General features: G+C 47.0%; 2 protein-coding genes across 3 annotated transcripts in view; both read left to right on the plus strand.

The window, feature by feature from the left end:
- Positions 1-18,878, plus strand: part of LOC308464133 (kinase suppressor of Ras 1-like) — a 120,922-nt gene that overhangs the window by 87,681 nt on the left and 14,363 nt on the right. Inside the window, 8 exon segments of the mRNA XM_080983314.1 lie at positions 12,157-12,217; positions 12,950-13,033; positions 14,153-14,214; positions 14,366-14,472; positions 15,007-15,175; positions 15,639-15,680; positions 16,933-16,987; positions 17,579-17,627. Of these exon segments, the coding sequence (XP_080839440.1) occupies positions 12,157-12,217; positions 12,950-13,033; positions 14,153-14,214; positions 14,366-14,472; positions 15,007-15,175; positions 15,639-15,680; positions 16,933-16,987; positions 17,579-17,627 (629 nt within the window).
- LOC308464093 (kinase suppressor of Ras 1-like) lies at positions 1,064-9,101 on the plus strand. 2 transcript variants are annotated; one of them, XM_080983242.1, is made up of 4 exons: positions 1,064-1,437; positions 3,517-3,664; positions 5,198-5,651; positions 8,031-9,101. In XM_080983242.1, the coding sequence occupies exons 2-4, from the start codon at positions 3,556-3,558 to the stop codon at positions 8,098-8,100; spliced, it is 633 nt and encodes a 210-aa protein (XP_080839368.1). In that variant the 5' UTR covers positions 1,064-1,437; positions 3,517-3,555; the 3' UTR covers positions 8,101-9,101. The 2 variants fall into 2 exon arrangements, with proteins under 2 accessions (XP_080839368.1, XP_080839367.1); XM_080983241.1 differs by lacking the exon at positions 1,064-1,437 and having other exon boundaries at positions 2,510-3,664.

Raw genomic sequence — 18,878 nt, forward strand, 5'->3', positions numbered from 1 at the left:
GCCATTTCCCTTCCTACCTGTCCTTGGCTTTGCTTGCCCACAATGACTTTTAGTCTGTTTGTTTTTGGCAACCTCCAGGTGGTCCCCCCCCAACATTGTGACTACACCACAACATCCTTGGTGTCCAAAAAGCAAAGCACCGCAGCCAGTTGGATGAAACAGGAGTTTGGGCAAATGAGGGCCGATGAGGGGAAGTGACCGCAGAGGCAAAAAAGGGGGGATGGTGCAGAGAAGCAGCGGTTGCTGCCAGGGAAGCAAAAAGGTCCCAAAGAGCATTAAGCATCTAAATATTTGGCAAGGCGTTCCATTTTCAGTAATTTATTTGGCTGCCTTGAATGCTGTTACACAGGCGAGATCCTCCCCATACTTTTAGTGGTTAGGAGGCCGCCTGTTCTCCTCATGGAACTACAGTTCCCAGAGTGGTTTCACAGTCAATTCCTCTGGGAATTGTAGTTCTGTGAGGGAAATAGGGATCTCCTAACAACTCTCTGAACCTTTATCAAACAGCATTCCCCAGGATTCTCTGCGGGGGAGTCATAGCTGTCTAAAGTGGTATGATACTGCCTTAAATGTGTAGTGTAGATGAGGCCTCGGCTGGTTTGCTCTTATGTATGATTGGATCAGGGCCTAAAAACAGGGTTTCCCAAACTTGACTCTCCCGCTGTTTTTGGACTATCACCCCTAACTAGCAGAACCAGCGGTCAGGGATGATGGGAACTGTAGTCCAAGAACAGCTGGGGAGTCAGGTTTGGGAAACCCTGGCCTAAAACTATGCTTCAGCCTGGTTAGAATAATATAGACCTCTGGCTAAGTGTTGTGCCTTGACCCAAGGGCTAGGAAAAGTCAGGACTCCCAGTTGGTATGGGCAGGGTCAGCACCTACAGCCATTTTAGTGTCTCCATGACGCCCTTGAATGTTGTTGTCATTATTTATTCAATTCCTATGCCTCCTTCTATCTGAAGATCACAGGGTGGTGTTGTGTTGAGGCATTGTGTGTGGGGAAAATGGCTTCCCTCAGCAACACCGCAGCAGGCCTTGGGGCCTACATATTATGACGCATGGTTTTGGCTCTCTGGGATCACCTGAGCCTAGAACCAGGAGGATTCTTATGCTCCATCCGTACTATTCATCTAAAGCCCTATTATGCCACTTTAACTGTCATGGCTTCCCCCAGAGAATCCTGGGAACTGTAGTCAGGGGGTTACAGATATGTGGGGTGGTGGTAAAATACAGTTCCCAGGATTCCTTGGCGGACAGCCGTGATGGCTGGAGTCGTACGGCATTGCTTTACATGTATGGTGGAGAGGAGGCCTGAGTTGTGTTTGGCGTCCCAATGTTGAACCTTCCCACAGTCTCCATGGGCTCTATTGCTGTGTGAATTGGGGAACCGGTCCCTGCCCCTTGGAGTCAGCTGGTTCGAGTCTGCACTGCCTGAGGGTGATGCCACCCCAAGTTTCATTTGCGCTCATGTTAAGATGTTTGTTTCGGGGAAAGAGGAGGGAGGGAAGGAAGGAGGAAACGGATTGGAAGCATTCCTAAAAGAAGCAGTTGTCTCGTGCAAGTACATGCTAACTCTGTCCTTATATCATCTGGTGTCGGAACGAGCTTCCGGAACACTCAGCAACTCTCTCGCTTCGTGACTTGGATTCCAGCCTGGTTTTTTAAGTTATCAAACTCTCTTGTTTCTTTTCTTCCCAGCATGCCTCTTGCTTGCATGTGGAGGATCTTCTTCCTCCCTCTTGTCTTCTGTTCTTGGTCTTGGGGGGGTCCAAAAATTGTCTCTTCAGAAGCTGGCATCGCGTAGGGCAAGAGTGGGGAACCTCTAGTCTTCCTGATATCACTGTACTATAACTCCCATCAGCTGCAGCTAGCAGGGATGGTGGCCAGGGAGTTGTAGTTCAGGGCAACAGGTTTTCCCCATCCCTTAGAGCAGCCTTTCTCAACCTGTGGGTCCCCAGATGTTGTTGAACTACAACTCCCATCACCCCTAGCTAGCAAGGCCAGAGCTCAGGGATGATGGGAGTTGTAGTCCAACAACATCTGGGGACCCACAGGTTGAGAACCACTGCCTTAGAGAGTCAAACTAGGACCAGGGAGGATGAGCTTGAATCTCTTCCAGACCATGATTCTCGCTAGGTGACCTTGGGCCCATCGCTTTCGCCCTGAGGAAAATTTGGAAGAGAAAGTTTATTGTTGAAAAAGATATGGCAGTGAAGGGGAAATGGTGGCTGGGCTATAATTCCCATTGGGCCCTGCTAGCATGGCTAATAGCCAGGGATGATGGGAGTTGTAGTCCAGTAACGGATGTTCCTAACCCCCGGTGCAGGGGCCAAGAGTTTGTGCTATGAATCAGGACTTCCCTTGTTTAAATCTCATGTCTGTTATGCCCTTTGGCAAGTCATTCTCTTTCTCAGCCTCGGCCCTCTCCCACCATGTGGGGGATACTAATACTGACTTCACTTACTGTGGGAGGCATAATATCATGAGGATAGGATAGGAAGATGGGGGGAAGTGGAGGTGGGGTGGCAGAGAAATAAAAGGGGGTGTCCCGTTCACTCTGGCCTCTGGCTCCAGCCCTACTTACTGCTTGCACATGAGAAAATGCAATCCTCAGTGGCCAAAATATCCCATGCACCCACTTTGCAGTGTTGTTTGCTAACCATGACAGCTGCAGGGTTGCAGGCAGGGGACTATCTATGAGTCTCTTTTGTACCCTTGAAGGCACTCACTTGTTTGCCCTCTCCCTCTGAACCCAGTCAATATTAGCACCTTTGTGGCTGTGCACATGCTCAGAGACAGGAGGTGAACGCAGGCAGCAACGTCAGAAAGGGTGAGGGGTGGGCCCTCCTGCAAGGGCGTGGGCCTCAGCAGCTGCCCAGTGATGGCTGCTCCCGGCACCAGCCCCATTTGCATGGGCTGAGGTCTAAGCATCCACGTTGGTTGCCCCAGCCGCTTCAGGTGGCAAATGATGCTGAGCTTTTGCAGTATCTTCCGGACCTGCGTACGCGTAAGTGCAATGCTTGGGCGGGCAGTTCTTTGTATATATTTTGGCACAGATGCCACTCCAGGAAAGGCCGGTCATTGCTTACAGGGAGAGTGCAGTGATGGTTGGGCGCAAGTCACAGCCAGCTTTTCCTGCAACTGCCTCGTCACTCTTTCAAAGCCGGGAGCGAGTGACTGGACCGTCCAGTCAGAAACAAATTTCTCGTTGTTCCTTTGTTCGACCTTGTTAAAACACACACACAAACACTCAGAACGAGGCAACGCTCTAGCCAAAGCAGCTGTTGCTTGTCACCAAACGAGCCACACCAGGGACCAAGCTCCTGACCGTGTTCCTTGACCCAGCAATCTGCCTGAGCACGTCTCAACCACATAGCGTGATTAATTCGTTCCCCAAATAGGAGGAGGGTAGGCAGGGGTGGAGACAGGACTCCATCTTCCTGCAAAAGTTTCCTGAACAAATAAATGACAGAGCTTATAAAATCCACGCACACAAACCACTGTTCTTTCTTGCAGAGGATACCGGAGGAGTTGACCCTCGATGCCTTACTGGAAATGGACGAGTCGAAAGTGAAAGACACCATGAAGAGGTGCGGGGCCAGCGCTGAGGAATGCTCCCGGCTCAACGGGGCTCTCGCCTGCTTGCGGAAAGTGACCCGCACAGGTAAGAAGGCTTCATGTGCTGCTCCTGGAGACTAGCGGGTCCTCCAGTGGTAGATCTCTATTTCAGTAAGCAATAGGCAGCCTTGCTGCTAGCGACTGGTAGGGTGGAAGACAAGGAGTCCAACAGCAGGTGGCAGCAGAGGCAATGACAGCTACTGTGTGGTCTGCCTATTGCGATCTATCATAAGATCCTTGCTAGATCAGACCAGAGGTCTATCTAGCCCTGTATCCCAGTGGCCAGCCAGGCACAGATGCCTGCCATACATTTAAAGCACATTCAATGCACTTTGAAAGCGCGTGAGTCCCCGTCCCCCCCGCCAAGAAGCCCAGGAACTGTAGTTTTCCTCCCTCACAGAGCTATAATTCCCAGCACTCTGAACAAACTGCTGCTTCGAGGATTTGTTTGGGGGAAGCCGTGTGGTTTAATTGTGCACCAGGTGTCCTTGTGTGGCATGGGAGGAGGATATATCAGAAGCTGGAGGGGTAACAGGACTTAGTGAGCAGGAAGAGGCTGGGGCAGAGAGCAGTCCAGAGGCAGAGGGAGAAGCAGAGCCTGGAGGGGGGGGGAAGAGGCAGAGATGAAGCAGGCTGCTGAAGAAGCCAGGGGCTCTCCCCCTCCTGCTGCGACCAGCTCCCCTCCCTCCCCCGGTCTCCCAGAACCTGCAGAGGTATGAAGAGTGCGGAGCAGAGACAGAAAAGGCGAAGGAGCCTCAGATTGCTTGGGAAGGACTTGGCTGAGGAAGAGCCTTAGAGAGCAGTGGGAAGGTGGGGATCTTCAGTCCACACAACCACGCCATTGGGGCAAGAGCTTTGGGGAAGAGTTGCTGTGCTCACTAGGCCTGAGCTGTTTTGTTTCCTTGAACCAAGAGTTAATTTCACTGACGCCTTGTGAGTTATTCTGCCTTGATAGTAGGATAGGTAAAGGTAAAGGGACCCCTGACCATAAGGCCTGGTCGTGGCCAACTGTGGGGTTGCGGCACTCATCTTGCTTTATTGGCCAAGGGAGCTGGCGTACAGCTTCCGGATCATGTGGCCAGCATGACTAAGCCACTTCTGGCGAACCAGAGCAGCGCATGGAAATGCTGTTTACCTTCCCACTGGAGCAGTACCTATTTATCTACTTGCACTTTGACGTGCTTTCGAACTGATAGATTGGCAGGAGCAGGGACCGAGCAACGGGAGCTCACTATGTCGCGGGGATTTGAACTGCTTACCTGCTGATTGGCAAGCCCTAGGCTCTGTGGTTTAAACCACAGCACCACCCGTGTCCCGATAGCAGGATGCAAGAGCAATAATCCTCTCTTGCTGATGTTCCCTAGTAGCTGTTGTGTCATCTCCTGATCCTGGACATAGGAATCAGCCACCATGACTTGCAGCTAGTTGGCACCCGCCATAATAATAATAATAATAATTTATTTGTACACCGCCCATCTGGCTGAGCTTCCCCAGCCACTCTGGGCGGCTTCCAACAAAGATTAAGAATACAATCCCTTTTCTTAAAGCCGTCCAATTGCGTTCTCCTTCCCATGTGCAGGTGGAGAGTACAAAGACGACCTGGTGTGGAATCTGCCGGACACACGCCGTGAAGCCAGCTTGATGCCTCCCTCCGAACTTTCCCCCTGCCCCACCTCGCTCACGTGGACTCACGGCAGCTTGACGTCCCTGAAGGGGAACGGCCCACAGGCCCGCTCCGTCTCCACGTCCACGCTCCTGTCTTCCTCGGACCAAGGCCCCCCCGGCAGCGCCGACAGCCTCTTGGAGTCATTTGCTTTCCCCACCCACTGCGGGAGGCGGAACCTCAGGACTCCCCACAGCATCACCATCACGCCCCCCACGACGCCCCAGCTCAAGAGGGGGAAGCCGCCACGGACTCCTCCACCGCCCAGCCGGAAGGTTTTCCAGCTGCTCCCCAACTTCCCCACCCTCACGAGGAGCAAATCCCACGAATCTCAGCTTGGCAACAGGATCGATGAAGTCCCTCCTATGAAGTGAGTATCCAATCCGCTGCATTGTGGTCTTACTATCACACAAGGGTTGCCATTTTGATGAGGCCCTGCCTTACACAGAGTTGAACCCTTGGTTCGTTTTAGCACAATTACTATCCTTTTTTAAAAAAAAAATAAAAAATTGTTTAACAGGATCTGTGTACTGCTTCCTCGTAATTTGAAACCTCAAAGGCGTTTACATTAAGATTATCAGTCAAAAACAAGCATGAAATTTCCCCAACATAAAACCAGCAGTTTAAAAAAATAAACAATATGGAATTGAATTACATATGGAAACATGCCAGATTTACCGTGTCTGGGTATGTTTGCTTAAATAAAATGTTCAGCACGTGCTGAAAACTGACCATTTCGTGTGGGGGTTATGTTCCTGCGCTCCCCCCGCACGCGCAACGGCAGAGTGTGCATAAGCCTGCACCGTCCCCATTACTCCCTCTCCCGTGTCCAAAAGGACTTGTGTGTCAGTGGTCATGTGTCAATTGGATGCACACAAAATGGTTGCCGCCTGTACAGCGAAGGCACCTGCTTAATATCAATGGACAGGGAGTTCCGAAGTGTAGGTACGGTTGCATTGAAGGATCGATTCCTTGCAAGTGCAAGACAGGCATTGTGTGGTGTTTGTAAAAGTGCCTGTTTCACAGATAAAATTGGCCAAATGGATATACACATATATATGGGGTGAGGATATCTTTCAGGTAAACTGGTTCTAAACTGGTTCCTCTTCTGTTAGTATTGCAACGGCGCTAGAAAACCGGCTGTTGCCATCCCCGTTTTACAAATCAAGGAAATAGAGGCTTGAGCTGAGCACTGGCCTGCAGTTGTTTGACCTAAGGTCTCCTCTTTAAAAAGAGATTTGGACTGAAACCCAAAACACACACATATGAACACCCCCTCCTCTCAACAGATTGAATTTTTCTATTTTATTTTTTTGTTCATTTAATTACAACATTTATATACTGCTTAATTGTAAAAAACCCCCCACAAAAAACCAAGAACCTCTAAGCCAGCCTTTCTCAACCTGTGGGTCCCCAGATGTTGTTGAACTACAACTCCCATCACCCCTAGCTAGCAAGGCCAGAGCTCAGGGATGATGGGAGTTGTAGTCCAACAACATCTGGGGACCCACAGGTTGAGAACCGCTGCAAGTCAACAAGTCATATTGGCTTCTTGGAACTAATGCCAAAAATATTGCAAATGAAGCCCAAAGGTGCCTTATTATCAGGAGGGCTGCATTGCTTTGGTTCTGACAATTTGGGAGGAGCCCTAGCAAAATAGACTAGTGGTTGCTTTGCTTGCAGAAGTTCCCAGGTTTCACCTCCAGCATCTGCAAGAAGGGCTGTTCAAAAACTTGGAGAGACTCTGCTGATAAGTGCACAGCCGTAGAGTTGTAGAGTGCACAGCCAATAGAGTTGAAGGGAACCCAAGGGTCATCTAGCCCAACCCCCTGCTATGAAGGAATCTACTTCACCTTTTTTTATCCTAGGCGCTCAAGGTGGTTTACATGGTTCTCTCCCTCCTCATTTAATCCTCACAACAACCTTGTGAGGTAGCCTAGGCCAAGAAGCAGTGACTGGCCCTAGGTCACCCTAGTGAACCTGATGGCCGAGGAGGGATTTGAACCCTGGTCTTTCAGGTCTTGGTCCAATACTCTTAACCACTACACTAAAGGTAAATGGACCCCTGACCATTAGGTCCAATCGTGGCTGACTCTGGGGTTGCTTTATTGGCCGAGGGAGCCAAGCGTACAGCTTCCTGGTCATGTGGCCAGCATGACTAAGCCGTTTCTGGCGAACCAGAGCAGCGCACGGAAACGCTGTTTACCTTCCCGCTGGAGCGGTACCTATTTATCTACTTGCACTTTGACATGCTTTTGAACTGCTAGGTTGGCAGGAGCAGGGACCGAGCAATGGGAGCTCACCGCGTCGCGGGGATTCGAACCGCCGACCTTCTGATCGGCAAGTCCTAGGCTCTGTGGTTTAACCCACAGTGCCACCCGCGTCCAGCCACTACACTACAGTGCCTCATATAAGGTATATGGCAGCTTTGTATACACAGTGGTACATTGGGTTACGTACACTTCAGGTTATAGACGCTTCAGGTTACAGACTCCGCTAACCCAGAAATAGTGCCTCGGGTTAAGAACTTTGCTTCAGGATGAGAACAGAAATCGTGCTCCGGCGGCGTGGCGGCAGCAGGAGGCCCCATTAGCTAAAGTGGTGCTTCAGGTTAAGAACAGTTTCAGGTTAAGAACGGACCTCCGGAAAGAAGTACTTAACCCGAGGTACCACTGTATCTTTGATATATCCCTATGGCTCAAGTCTAACCCCCTGTTTTGTTTTGTTTTTTTCTCTCTCTCTCTTTTAGATTCGGTAAGAGAGGCATTCTTTTGGCAACCTTCTCGCCATCGGTGGAGTGGGGGGTGAAAAAAACATGACCTCCGTAGGTTTAGAGGGTAGCCTTTCACACAACCTTCTGCTTGCCTGCATCTTGCGCATTCTTCAGAACAGTAGGCCCAAGCACTCACGCGGCTGCAATTTCCAGAATCCTCTGGGAAGAGGGGTTGGCTGTTGAACCGCTCTGTGAGGGGAATGTGAGATTGTCTAACATCTTCTCAGCACCCTGAGCAAATTGCAGTTCCTGAGTCTCTTTTTTTTGTGTGGGGGAGGGGGGGGGGAAACGTGTCTGTTAAAGTGGCATCATGGTGCTTTAAATCTGTAGTGTGGATGTGGCCCTGGAACACCACAGGTCGTCTGTCTGTCCCCGTCCTTGTTTTGAACATTCAGGCCTGCTCCCATTGTGTCTAGTCTGGGTTGGCTCTTTATAGGGATGGGTTGTTTTAAAATAGTTGTTTAAAAAAGAAACTGCGTCATGCATGAAAGCTTGGTCTTTAGTGGTGTGGCTGGGCTGAGTGCGAAGTGTGAACAATGACTCATTCGGAGCATGTGAGGAAATTCCAGTGGCAGATAATTTTTACGATTCTTTTGTTCTGCTGCCTTTACTTCCTTTGCCTCTACTGACATGTTGTGCGATGAACCCTAGCAGGTGGGGGGGGGGGCTTTTAGTTCAGCAGATGTTGCAGAACTACAACTCCCAACAGCCGCAGGCACTATGGCCAGTGGCCAGGGAAAACAGGAGTTCAGTAACGTCTCGGGGGCCAAAAGTTCCCCGCTCCTGATCTTACCTTTTGCTGCCTTTGTTTTAGATTTTTAGCAAACTAAGTGCTACTAAGAGTTCCTTCATTTCATTGCGTCTGCTCTTGAGTAGAACATCCAAAGGCCAGTGGCGGATACAAATACTGTATCTATCCACCTAGAGTAGAACTTAGTTGGCTAGAAACACCCTAACTGTGCTCTGGAGATCCTCTGACTGCCCCCATCTAAAATCCTGCATTCTGTGCTGAAGGTTGCAGGAGACGGACAGCAAATTACTGTATTTTTCGCCCTATAGGACGCACTTTTTTGCCTCCAAAAATGAAGGGAAAATGTGTGTGCGTCCTATGGGGCGAATGCAGGCTTTCGCTGAAGCCTGGAGAGCGAGAGGGGTCGGTGCGCACCGACCCCTCTCGCTCTCCAGGCTTCAGGAAGCTATCTGCAAGCCTGGAGAGCCCGGCGGGAGTTCCCGCTGCTCAGCGCGCCCCGGGCTTCGGGCAGATATTCGCAAGCCTGGAGAGCCCGGCGGGAGTTCCCGCCGGGCTCCCAAGGCTTGCGGATAGCAGCCTGTTCTGGGGGCTGGGGTCCGGGGAAGCTTGGGCTTCCCCCGCCCCAGCCACGCGCCTGGGGGGAAAATAATTTTTTTTCTTTATTCCCCCCCCAAAAACTAGGTGCGCCCTATGGGCCGGTGCACCCTATAGGGCAAAAAATACGGTAGGTACTCAAAATAAAAGGGCACATTTATTTTTCTACGTGGTGTCAGGCTCTAGAGAATTTTAGGTAACAGTGAAAGGTAGAAAAGACAGTGGTGGAGGAGAATGAGGGTGTTACCTGGTCCTTACCTTGTGATGTCAGAAAATCCCATTGCAGATGGAGACGGAAGCAGAAATTGCAGCAATTTGCATGTTCATCGAAGGCCAGGAATGGAAATCACACAAGCAAATATGCGTAGCACCCACTCTTCTTGTGGAGCTTTCTTTAGTTTGCAAATGTTACATCATAAAACATTATTCTATTTGCTGCATATTTTTTACATTACTCTTGTGCTGAAATGCACTGAAATTGATTGCCTAATTTATTATGTTAGTTTCAGCCATGGGACAAAAATTTCTGCCTCTAGTGTCTATACAGTTAAACGGAATAATTAAGGGGGCCTCTGTCCCCCATATCTGTCACAAACACCTTCTGCCTGCCTACCTTCTAGGGTATGTCTCTCCTCCCCACCAAAAAAATGAAATTCTGCTGAAAAGAGGAGACACAGAGGGAGAGTTTGTTCCTTTCGTATTCTCACGGTTTCTTTGGGTGCCTTCGTGTGGAAATATGTTTCCTTTCTTATCTCAGTTATTCTTGTGATAAGAAATACAAGCTCTGTGTGTGTTAGACCAAGAAGAATGGGCCAGCCCAGAGACCCACACTGGGTCTCGCCTCTGATGTTGCAGTTCCCCAATCTTGTTTTAAAAGGAGTCTAGGCTGAACGTCGAAATGCTTCTATGTGTGAAGGACAGTGGGGTTTATGTGGTGAATTTATGTCGCTTTGCACTGAAACCAAGTTTCTCTGTACTGTTTCAACACCTGGGGCCACGACTGCAGGCATATTAGTCATTTTAAAAATATGAATAATCAGTTGTTTCAAACAGAGCTGTGGCTTATGGTTTCTGAGTTTATGAATTTTATTGTTTTGGAATTTGGGGAAACTTAATTAGTGGGGGTAGGAGAGCTGGAAAAAAATCACATCTGGCAACCAATACGCCCCTTGGGTTTCAGATATATTGTAAATGGGTAGACGAGTCTTAAAAGCCCAGGACACAATTTTTCACGGCCCTCTAGCAGCTGTGATGACTTATTTACCAGAAGTAATGTACAGTGGTACCTTGGTTTACAAACAGTCTGGTTTGCATAGGTTTTGGATTGCAAACACGTCAAACCTGGAAGTGCATGTCCCGGTTTGCAAACTTTTTTGGGATTACAACGCATTTTGGGGGGGATTATGAACAAAATTTTTTTGGGAGGCCCCATTGGCAAAAGCGCACCTTGGGTTACAACCTGTTTTGGTTTACAAACAGACTCTGGAACAGATTATGGTTGTAAACCAAGGTACCACTGTATTTAGTGTTAACTCTGGAAGTATATGCTCTATTCTGACCAAACTAAGCCTCCTGATGTATTTTGTGCCTTAGGATGCTTTGTTTTAATGAAAGCGCTGGTGCTGTGCTCTTTTTATTGTAATTATCTGTGTGTATTTAATAGATTTATATGTGTGTTTTTGTGTGTGTGTGTGTGTGTGTGTGTGTGTGTACGACTATATATAAAACTCTCTCTATATAATATGTATATATAGTTTTAATTCTAGCAATGTTTAAATGTTTTTAAATGATTGTTTTTTTCCTAAATAGAGAGATAGAATCTTTATTTGCATCAACCACTAGCCATAGCAATAAAATAAAATAAAATGTACTGAAGATAGAGGTAAAAACTTAACTATAGAAAATATATTTTGGGGGTTTCCATCAATAATCAAATAATAGATCTTATTCTAATTGCCCCCGCTAAAAACCTTGCAGTCTTTGCTGTCACCTGATCATCTTTATCTGTTAAAAGAAAGGACATGGTAGCAATGGTCGAGCAACCTGGCAAGGACAATAATAGAGGGGTAATAACCTCACTCCTCAAATCTTTATAAAGAGTGCAAGCCAGAAGCCACGGACTCAGTACTGCAATACTATGTTTTCAGCTGTTTTTGTTTTAATCTATAAGCCACCTTGCATCCCTGTTAGGGAAAATGGTGGAGTGTAATAATAATAATAATAATAATAATAATAATTTTTAAAAAAATGTAAATGGCTGCAAAAACAGGGAGAACCGAATATAAGATTGGACAAATGAGAAACAGAAAACTGAAACTGACAAATTCGTTCATCTCTAGCACTGCCTTCTACCTTTTCATTTTCAGTGGGCACCAGATACCACTGGTTGGACTACAGTTCCCATCACCCCTGTGCATTGGCCATGCTGGCTGGGGCTGATGGGAGTTGGAGTCCGGGAACTTCCTCAGAGCCACAAGTTCCCCACCCCTGCATTAGTGGTTTGTGTCATTCTTCAGCCATACGACTTGCCCCTTTGTAACGTCCCCTGCCAAATGACTTGCGGGAAATGAGAGCTCCTGGCTCTGGCTTCCCAATAAATAGACAAACCGGGAAGTATTGCTGTGTGGAGCTGGGATTTGCTGCCATCTGGAGTCGATAGGAAGGAGAACCTCCCGACCCGTTGCATGTGTTGTTTCACAGTGTCCACCTTCCTTTCTGGTGAAACCTAACCCGCTGCCTTTAATTTTGGCTTCTCAGATCTCCCCCAGGGATCGCCTCAGACTGTACGAAGAGATATTGGTCTGTCTGTAACACACAGGTAAATGCTCCACATTCTTTCAGTGGGTGACAAGCTGCTCAGGTTGGATTCTCTGAAGACTTAGCTCAAGCCCATTGGTAGCCCTGGGTGGGGGCTGAACATACTCTTGTTGCTGCAGCAGTATGACTTTCCCCAATGCAAATCTCATTCCACTGTCTGCGAAAGAAGAGTTGGGTGGGTGGGGGCCTTCAGACTGCAGCCTTGGAAACCCCCATGTATGGGCACCATCTTAGGAATGTACCCTTCTGCCTCTCCTTTCCCAGCCCTGTTCACTCGCCTGCATGGAACCCCCTGTCACCAGTGGCGACCAGCTAGTGCTTCAATCCTAGTAATGCTACTTGGTGACTCAACAGCAGTCTTCTGGAACCTTCTGCCTTGCGCAGGACCTTCTCTGTCCTCGTGCTATGACCTCTGCTTGAAAACACGGCTCTAAAATGTTTTCTGGGGCGTGATACTGGTGGGGTAGAGGGCAGATAGGAATGAACCGTTCCCCGGTGGAATATAACCACGTGAAATTCACAAATATGGCTCCCTTCTTCTTCTTTTTTCAGATTTCGAAATTTTTTCCTGATAATACATTTTTTACAAACCTTCCTCTCCTTTGGGTCTTCTTTGTCAATCAAGAGCCTTTATTAGGCATAGCAAACCACACATTATCAAACAGACACCGTTTACAAATTGTGCAAAATACGAACGTGTCTTCTTTGTCTTGGCTTGCTTCTTCTCGTTCAGATTCTCTGCAAAGTCATGGCTTTCTCAGGTCTGCCAGGTGTGTCAGAAAAGCATGATGTTTGGCGTGAAGTGCAAACACTGCAGGTAAGTGTGCGATGAGGACCATCACCTGGCCCAGGTATGTGGGCCAGCATACCTGCGAGGCAATTCAGCCGTCATAACCCAAGAGGGTAGTGGGCTGGTCACTGTCTCTTAGGCTAACCTTCCTCATAGGGTTGTTGTGAGGATAAAATTGAGAGAGAGGGAACCCCATACAGCCCCCTCCCCCCGCTTGAGCACCTTGGAGGAAAGGTGGGCGATAAATGCAATTATGTAAATGAAATTTGGCATTCCAGTTCAAAGGAATTTGACTGTAGGCTTCCTTCCTTTCACTTTAATTCCAGAGCCCAGGGTGACATCCTTGGCTCTACCCACTAATCGTTTTATCACCCCCTGCTAATTTTACCCACACAACAATCCTGGGTGGTAGGCTAGGCTGAGAGAGTGAGTGACTGGCCCAAAGTCACCCTGCGAGCTTCGTGGTCAAGTGAGGATATGAACTGGGATGTGATGGTTGGACTAGATGACCCTTGTGGTCCCTTCCAACCTTTGCACAGTGGTTGCGTTCCAGGTCATTGCGCGCTTGCGTGAAATCGCGTTCCATTGAAACACCCCATTCTGCCCCCCCCCCCACTCTGCAGTGCTCTGTCCTTGTTCTGCCCTTTTAGGTAAAGGTAAAGGGACCCCTGACCATTAGGTCCAGTCGTGACCGACTCTGGGTTTGTAGCACTCATCTCGCTTTATTGGCCGAGGGAGCCGGCGTACAGCTTCTGGGTCATGTGGCCAGCATGCCTAAGCCACTTCTGGTGAACCAGAGCAGCACACGGAAACACCGTTTACCTTCCCGCCAGAGCAGTACTTATTTATCTACTTGCACTTCGAAGTGCTTTCAAATTGCTAGGTTGGCAGGAGCTGGGACTGAGCAACGGGAGCTCACCCCGTCGCGGGGATTTGAACCGCCAACCTTCTGATCAGCAAGCCCTAGGCTCAGTGGTTTAACCCACAGCACCACCCGTGTCTCGTTTTAGTGATATCTTTTAGGATGTTTCCATGTTCTGCACTGTGCACATGTACACGATGACACACATATCAGTCACATCTAAAACAGAGGATGCCTGTATATAATGTTATATAATCTCTAATTCACCTTTTTCTTATTTGCAGATTAAAGTGTCATAACAAATGCACGAAAGAAGCCCCACCTTGTAGAATATCTTTCTTACCCAGTAAGTGTGAGGGTTTTTTTAATTGGGTACCCCTCCCCCCCATTTCTGCCCTACCCAAGCTAATTTGTCACCTTGGTGTTGTTGCAATAACAAGAAATGGAGATAAATTGTTTCCTTTTCCCTCCTTTTCTCTTCCACCCATCCTCAATAGTACCCCGATTAAAGCGGGCAGAGTCTGTCCCTTCTGACATCAATAACCCGGTGGACCGACCATCAGAGCCGCAGTTTGGGACTCTTCCGAAAGCTCTAACTAAAAAGGTACTGGGCTTACAAAAGGGGGGCAAAGCCCAGCAGAGGACCCCCAGAAGAGGATTGCATCCGCGTGACTAGCCAAACAATAAAAAAACCAGAACAGGGCTGCAATCGTAGACACATTTACCTAGGGCTAAATCTCATTGAACTCAGCAGATTTCACTTCAGAGTTCTTTGGTTTGTTTAAATTAATTGCTTAGTAGAAATCTGGCGTACAGTAGAAACAAACTTTGCATAACTGGAAGCCAGTTATAATTTCTTTGCTTAAAACATCTGCTTCTTTGGGTGCAGATCTGAATTAAATTTAGTTTGTAAAACTTCTTATTTTGTCTTCTAGTAATGCTTTGCACTATGATAAATATTGTGTTTTATATTGAACATGTATTTGATAATTAAGGTGCATGCGACATGCTCCTCCCGGTTCTTCCCCTGTTTCTGCGAGCTTTATAACCTTTTAGAAGTGATGGAAAACATTCTGGCTGAATCAGAGCTATCAAGGCTTAAGGCTCACGATTTCTACCTTCTCTTGACCATTTCCAGGACCACCCGCCAGCAATTAACCACCTTGACTCCAGCAGCAACCCATCTTCCACGACCTCCTCCACGCCATCTTCCCCAGCTCCCTTCCCGTCTTCCAACCCCCCCAGTGCAACGCCACCCCCAAACCCATCTCCCATGGGCCAGCGGGACAGCCGGTTCAACTTTCCAGGTAAATTTGTGGTTTTGTTCTCTGGGACCAGGGTGGTAGAGCAGGGGATGGTTGGAGCAGAGCCTCCCTTACCATTAGGTTAAGTTGTTTCACTTATACTTTTAATGCCAGGAAGGGGAGCTAAACCAGTAGGTTTATCCACCTCTGGGGCCATGCACCTTGATTTGGAGATGTCTGGTTTGCTATAAATGGCAGTTAAATCAAGTTTTGCATTATTCCTCTGAATGTGAAAGGAGGTGATGCATTCTCCAACCCAGCTGCAATCTTTCCAAAATGCATGCACTCAAATGCACCTGCCTTGCCTGTTTTGTTTTACAATTTACTAATGATGAACTTGAATTAATTCACTGAATTTATGGGGGCAGTTGCTGACATGGTTTTCTCACATGCTAATCTCTTGTGATTTTTTTTACATTTTGTTTTGCTGTCCTCTCCTCCTTTTCCTCCTTCCTTTTTTAAAAAGCTGCCTACTACATTCAGCATAGACAACAGTTTATCTTCCCAGGTGAGTTCTTCTGCTTCTAACTGGCTGGTGCCATTTCTTCTAACGCTCCTGTTTCCCCCTCACTCTCAGAACAGAGGGTGGGCTTAGGGCGAAGTGACTTAACTTCCTTCTGCATGATATGTCAACGTTCTGCCCTGCTTGCATGAACAAACTGGAACATTTCCTTTCCCCTGCAGTGCCAATGTTGTTTAAACAGCACAGAAAGTGCCAATGGGTGCAAACCAACAACAACAATTATTATTATTATTATTATTATTGATTTCCTTCAATGGAATTGTTTCAAGGCGATGTAAAATAAAAACTTTGGTTTACTGATGTGGTGGCAGAGAGAGATGATGGCATTGTGGTGGGGCACAGATTTTGTGGATCTGGAGGTCCCAGGTCTGATCCCAGATATTTCCAGATTAAAAGGGACATTAAGGATGTGATGAGAAAGACTTCTTCTTGCAAAATTGGAGGGGCACTGTTTCAGGGGTCAACAAACTTTTTCAGCAGGGGGCCGGTCCCCTGTCCCTCAGATCTTGTGGGGGGGCCAGACTATATTGGGGGGGTGAACGAATTCCTGTGCCCCACAAATAACCCAGAGGTGCATTTTAAATAAAAGCACACATTCTACTCATGTAAAAACACGCTGATTCCCAGACCTTACGCAGGCCGGATTTAGAAGGCGATTGGGCCAGATCTGGCCCCCGGGCCTTAGTTTGCCTGCCCATGGATAAGATACTAGGCTAAGGTAGGAGTTTCCTGTTACCTGCAAAATTGTTTTGCTCATATGATTCACTAAGCTTGGAGTGCTGGTCTAGTCTTGTAGGAGCTCAGTTACTGTAAAATGGTGCAATCTGCTTGCCAGTACTGCATAGTATTGCCACTGTGTGATGACTAGGGTCACATAAATGTGTAACAGGCCTCATGGGAATGTACCACTTCAGTCCGCAGTTGAGGGGCGAGGAGGGAATCGTTTATTGAAATGTTTCCCTGCACTGCATGTAGAAAGCACGCATACCAGGAAGAGAGATTTTAACCTAGATTTCTAGAAGGTTATGTAGTAGATTTGATTCCCCATCAGTCTGAAGTCGTACAGTCTAGGATTGCTGCAGACTGTGATTCTTCTGAATTGTGTATATTGGGTCTTTAGTTCTATGTGGCTAGGTACTTATTGGGTGAATGTTACTGCAGCTGTTAAAAGCAAAACGACGACAACCTTGAACTACAAACATCAATTTCTTTTTTCATATATTGCTCTTTTCTGTAGAAATTCCCAACACCCCCCAAGTAACACAACCTTCGGAAACTACTGAAAGCACTAAGTAAGTTGGTTAGTCTTTGTTTCTCTCTTTCTCCTTCTAACAATTCTATTTGGACAGGAGGAATCAACTAATAAACATTATGTTGTATTCTCACTGCCCAACAGGGGTGCTCCTGTTCCAGCCAACTAGAAGTGCCCTTCTCATAGATACTCCATTCCGTTCCCCTGCCCAGTTTTCCATTTTTCTTTTCCGGTCAACGTTCAATATTCCATGGTTACTAAGCATGGTCAGCCCTCACTGGATTGTTGTTGTTTTTTAAATCATTTAATGCCAGTGTCAGGGTCTCACCACCATCAGGCATGCTGACATAATCATGTGACTATTAGTCAAAATTGCATGTATATAAATATGTACAGTAGGATAAATTTACACTAAAATGCAGGCAATTTTTTGGGAAAACTTACAAAAAAATAAATCACAAACCGATGTGGTGAACTGAACCTAAAGCAGGAAAAACGAAAAAATCAGCAGTGACATAGTCTCCCATCTCTACCTGAACCTCAGTCATTGGGCCATCATAACTCTCAATCGTTTGTGCCATCTTGCATTGTCAACTCAACTCTCTCGTTTCCCTTTTTCTCTGTCAAATAGTGCTGATGAGCACCTAGAGACGGACGGGGTTGAAGAACGTGACGTGGAGGTAAGTTTCCATTTGTTGAGGGTTTTTTTGAGGAGTGAAATTATTAATTTGTATAGCTGGGGTCGCCAACCTTTGTGGACCCATAGGCACCCACACTCACCCTGCAACCGAGCGCACACAGAGCAGCCTATTCTGTTGGCTACACTGGAATGTTTCTGTTGTGGGGGTGCCCCTCTGGAGCCTCAGTCTCGGGAGGTAAAGGCCTTTCCCCGAAACACTTATACAAGAAGGTCGGGTTCAAGGTGCAGTCTTGTCTCTACAAGCCAAGGTCACGCACAGTCAGTCTTGGCCCAAAACATGACCCAGAGGCTAGGTCAGGCCACAGTGCAAGGTTGATTAGCACAGAGTGTTCAGGGAAGGTGCAACTCAGCAAGGCAGTGGAATCAGGAACAAGGAGTCAGAGACTTAGGCGAGTGCCTGGTCCATCCCAGTGCCTCTATACAAATCTGTGGTGCAACCACATTTGAAATACTGTTTACAGTTCTGCTTGCCTCACATGAAAAAGGATATTGTGGAGATGGAAAAGGTTCAGAAAAGGTTCAAAATTATTTCATTTTTAATTTGTATACCACCTCTCTATATTACTGTACACAAGGCGTTTTTTACAGCAACAACATAAACAACAAAGAACACACACCATATAATGAATCCAAAAACAAAACATAACTTTAAAATAGAACGGCTTAGATGAAATAAAGTAATATTCAGTAATCTATTAGAATATAATAGTACACAATAAAATTAACTCCCAAAACATCAGCAAATAATTAAACAGAAATTCTCCTTTAACCATTGCAATAAGTAATTACTAAACTGTGAGAAATAAAAATAACTGCAAGTCACAATGCATAAAATACCACAATACATACAAAATCATGTAAAAGGGTCAAAATGAGAAACAAAGGCTCACAACTTATGAAATTATTTAATTATATAAGGGGGTGGAGAAACTCACTGATGAGGAAAGGTGGTAGGAACTGGGACTTTTTAGTTAAGAGACAAAGCGAGTAAGAGGTGACATGATAGCATATAAAATGAGGTCATACGTTTTCTATTACTGGGGAATGATCAGGAGCTCACCAAGTTAGTGGCTAAATATCTCTATTTGGTTTTTTGTCATCGAAATACACTGCAGACGTGTGACGATAGACTGCTCTGCCTCCTTTCTTTTAGCAAAAGTTTTGTGCCACTGGGGAAGTGGTAATTCTGTATTGATTTGTTTTGGATGTTTGTATGTGATGCCAATAAAAG

This window comes from Podarcis pityusensis (genome assembly GCF_964106645.2).
Source record: "Podarcis pityusensis genome assembly, chromosome: 15".
Taxonomy (NCBI): Eukaryota; Metazoa; Chordata; class Lepidosauria; order Squamata; family Lacertidae; genus Podarcis; species Podarcis pityusensis.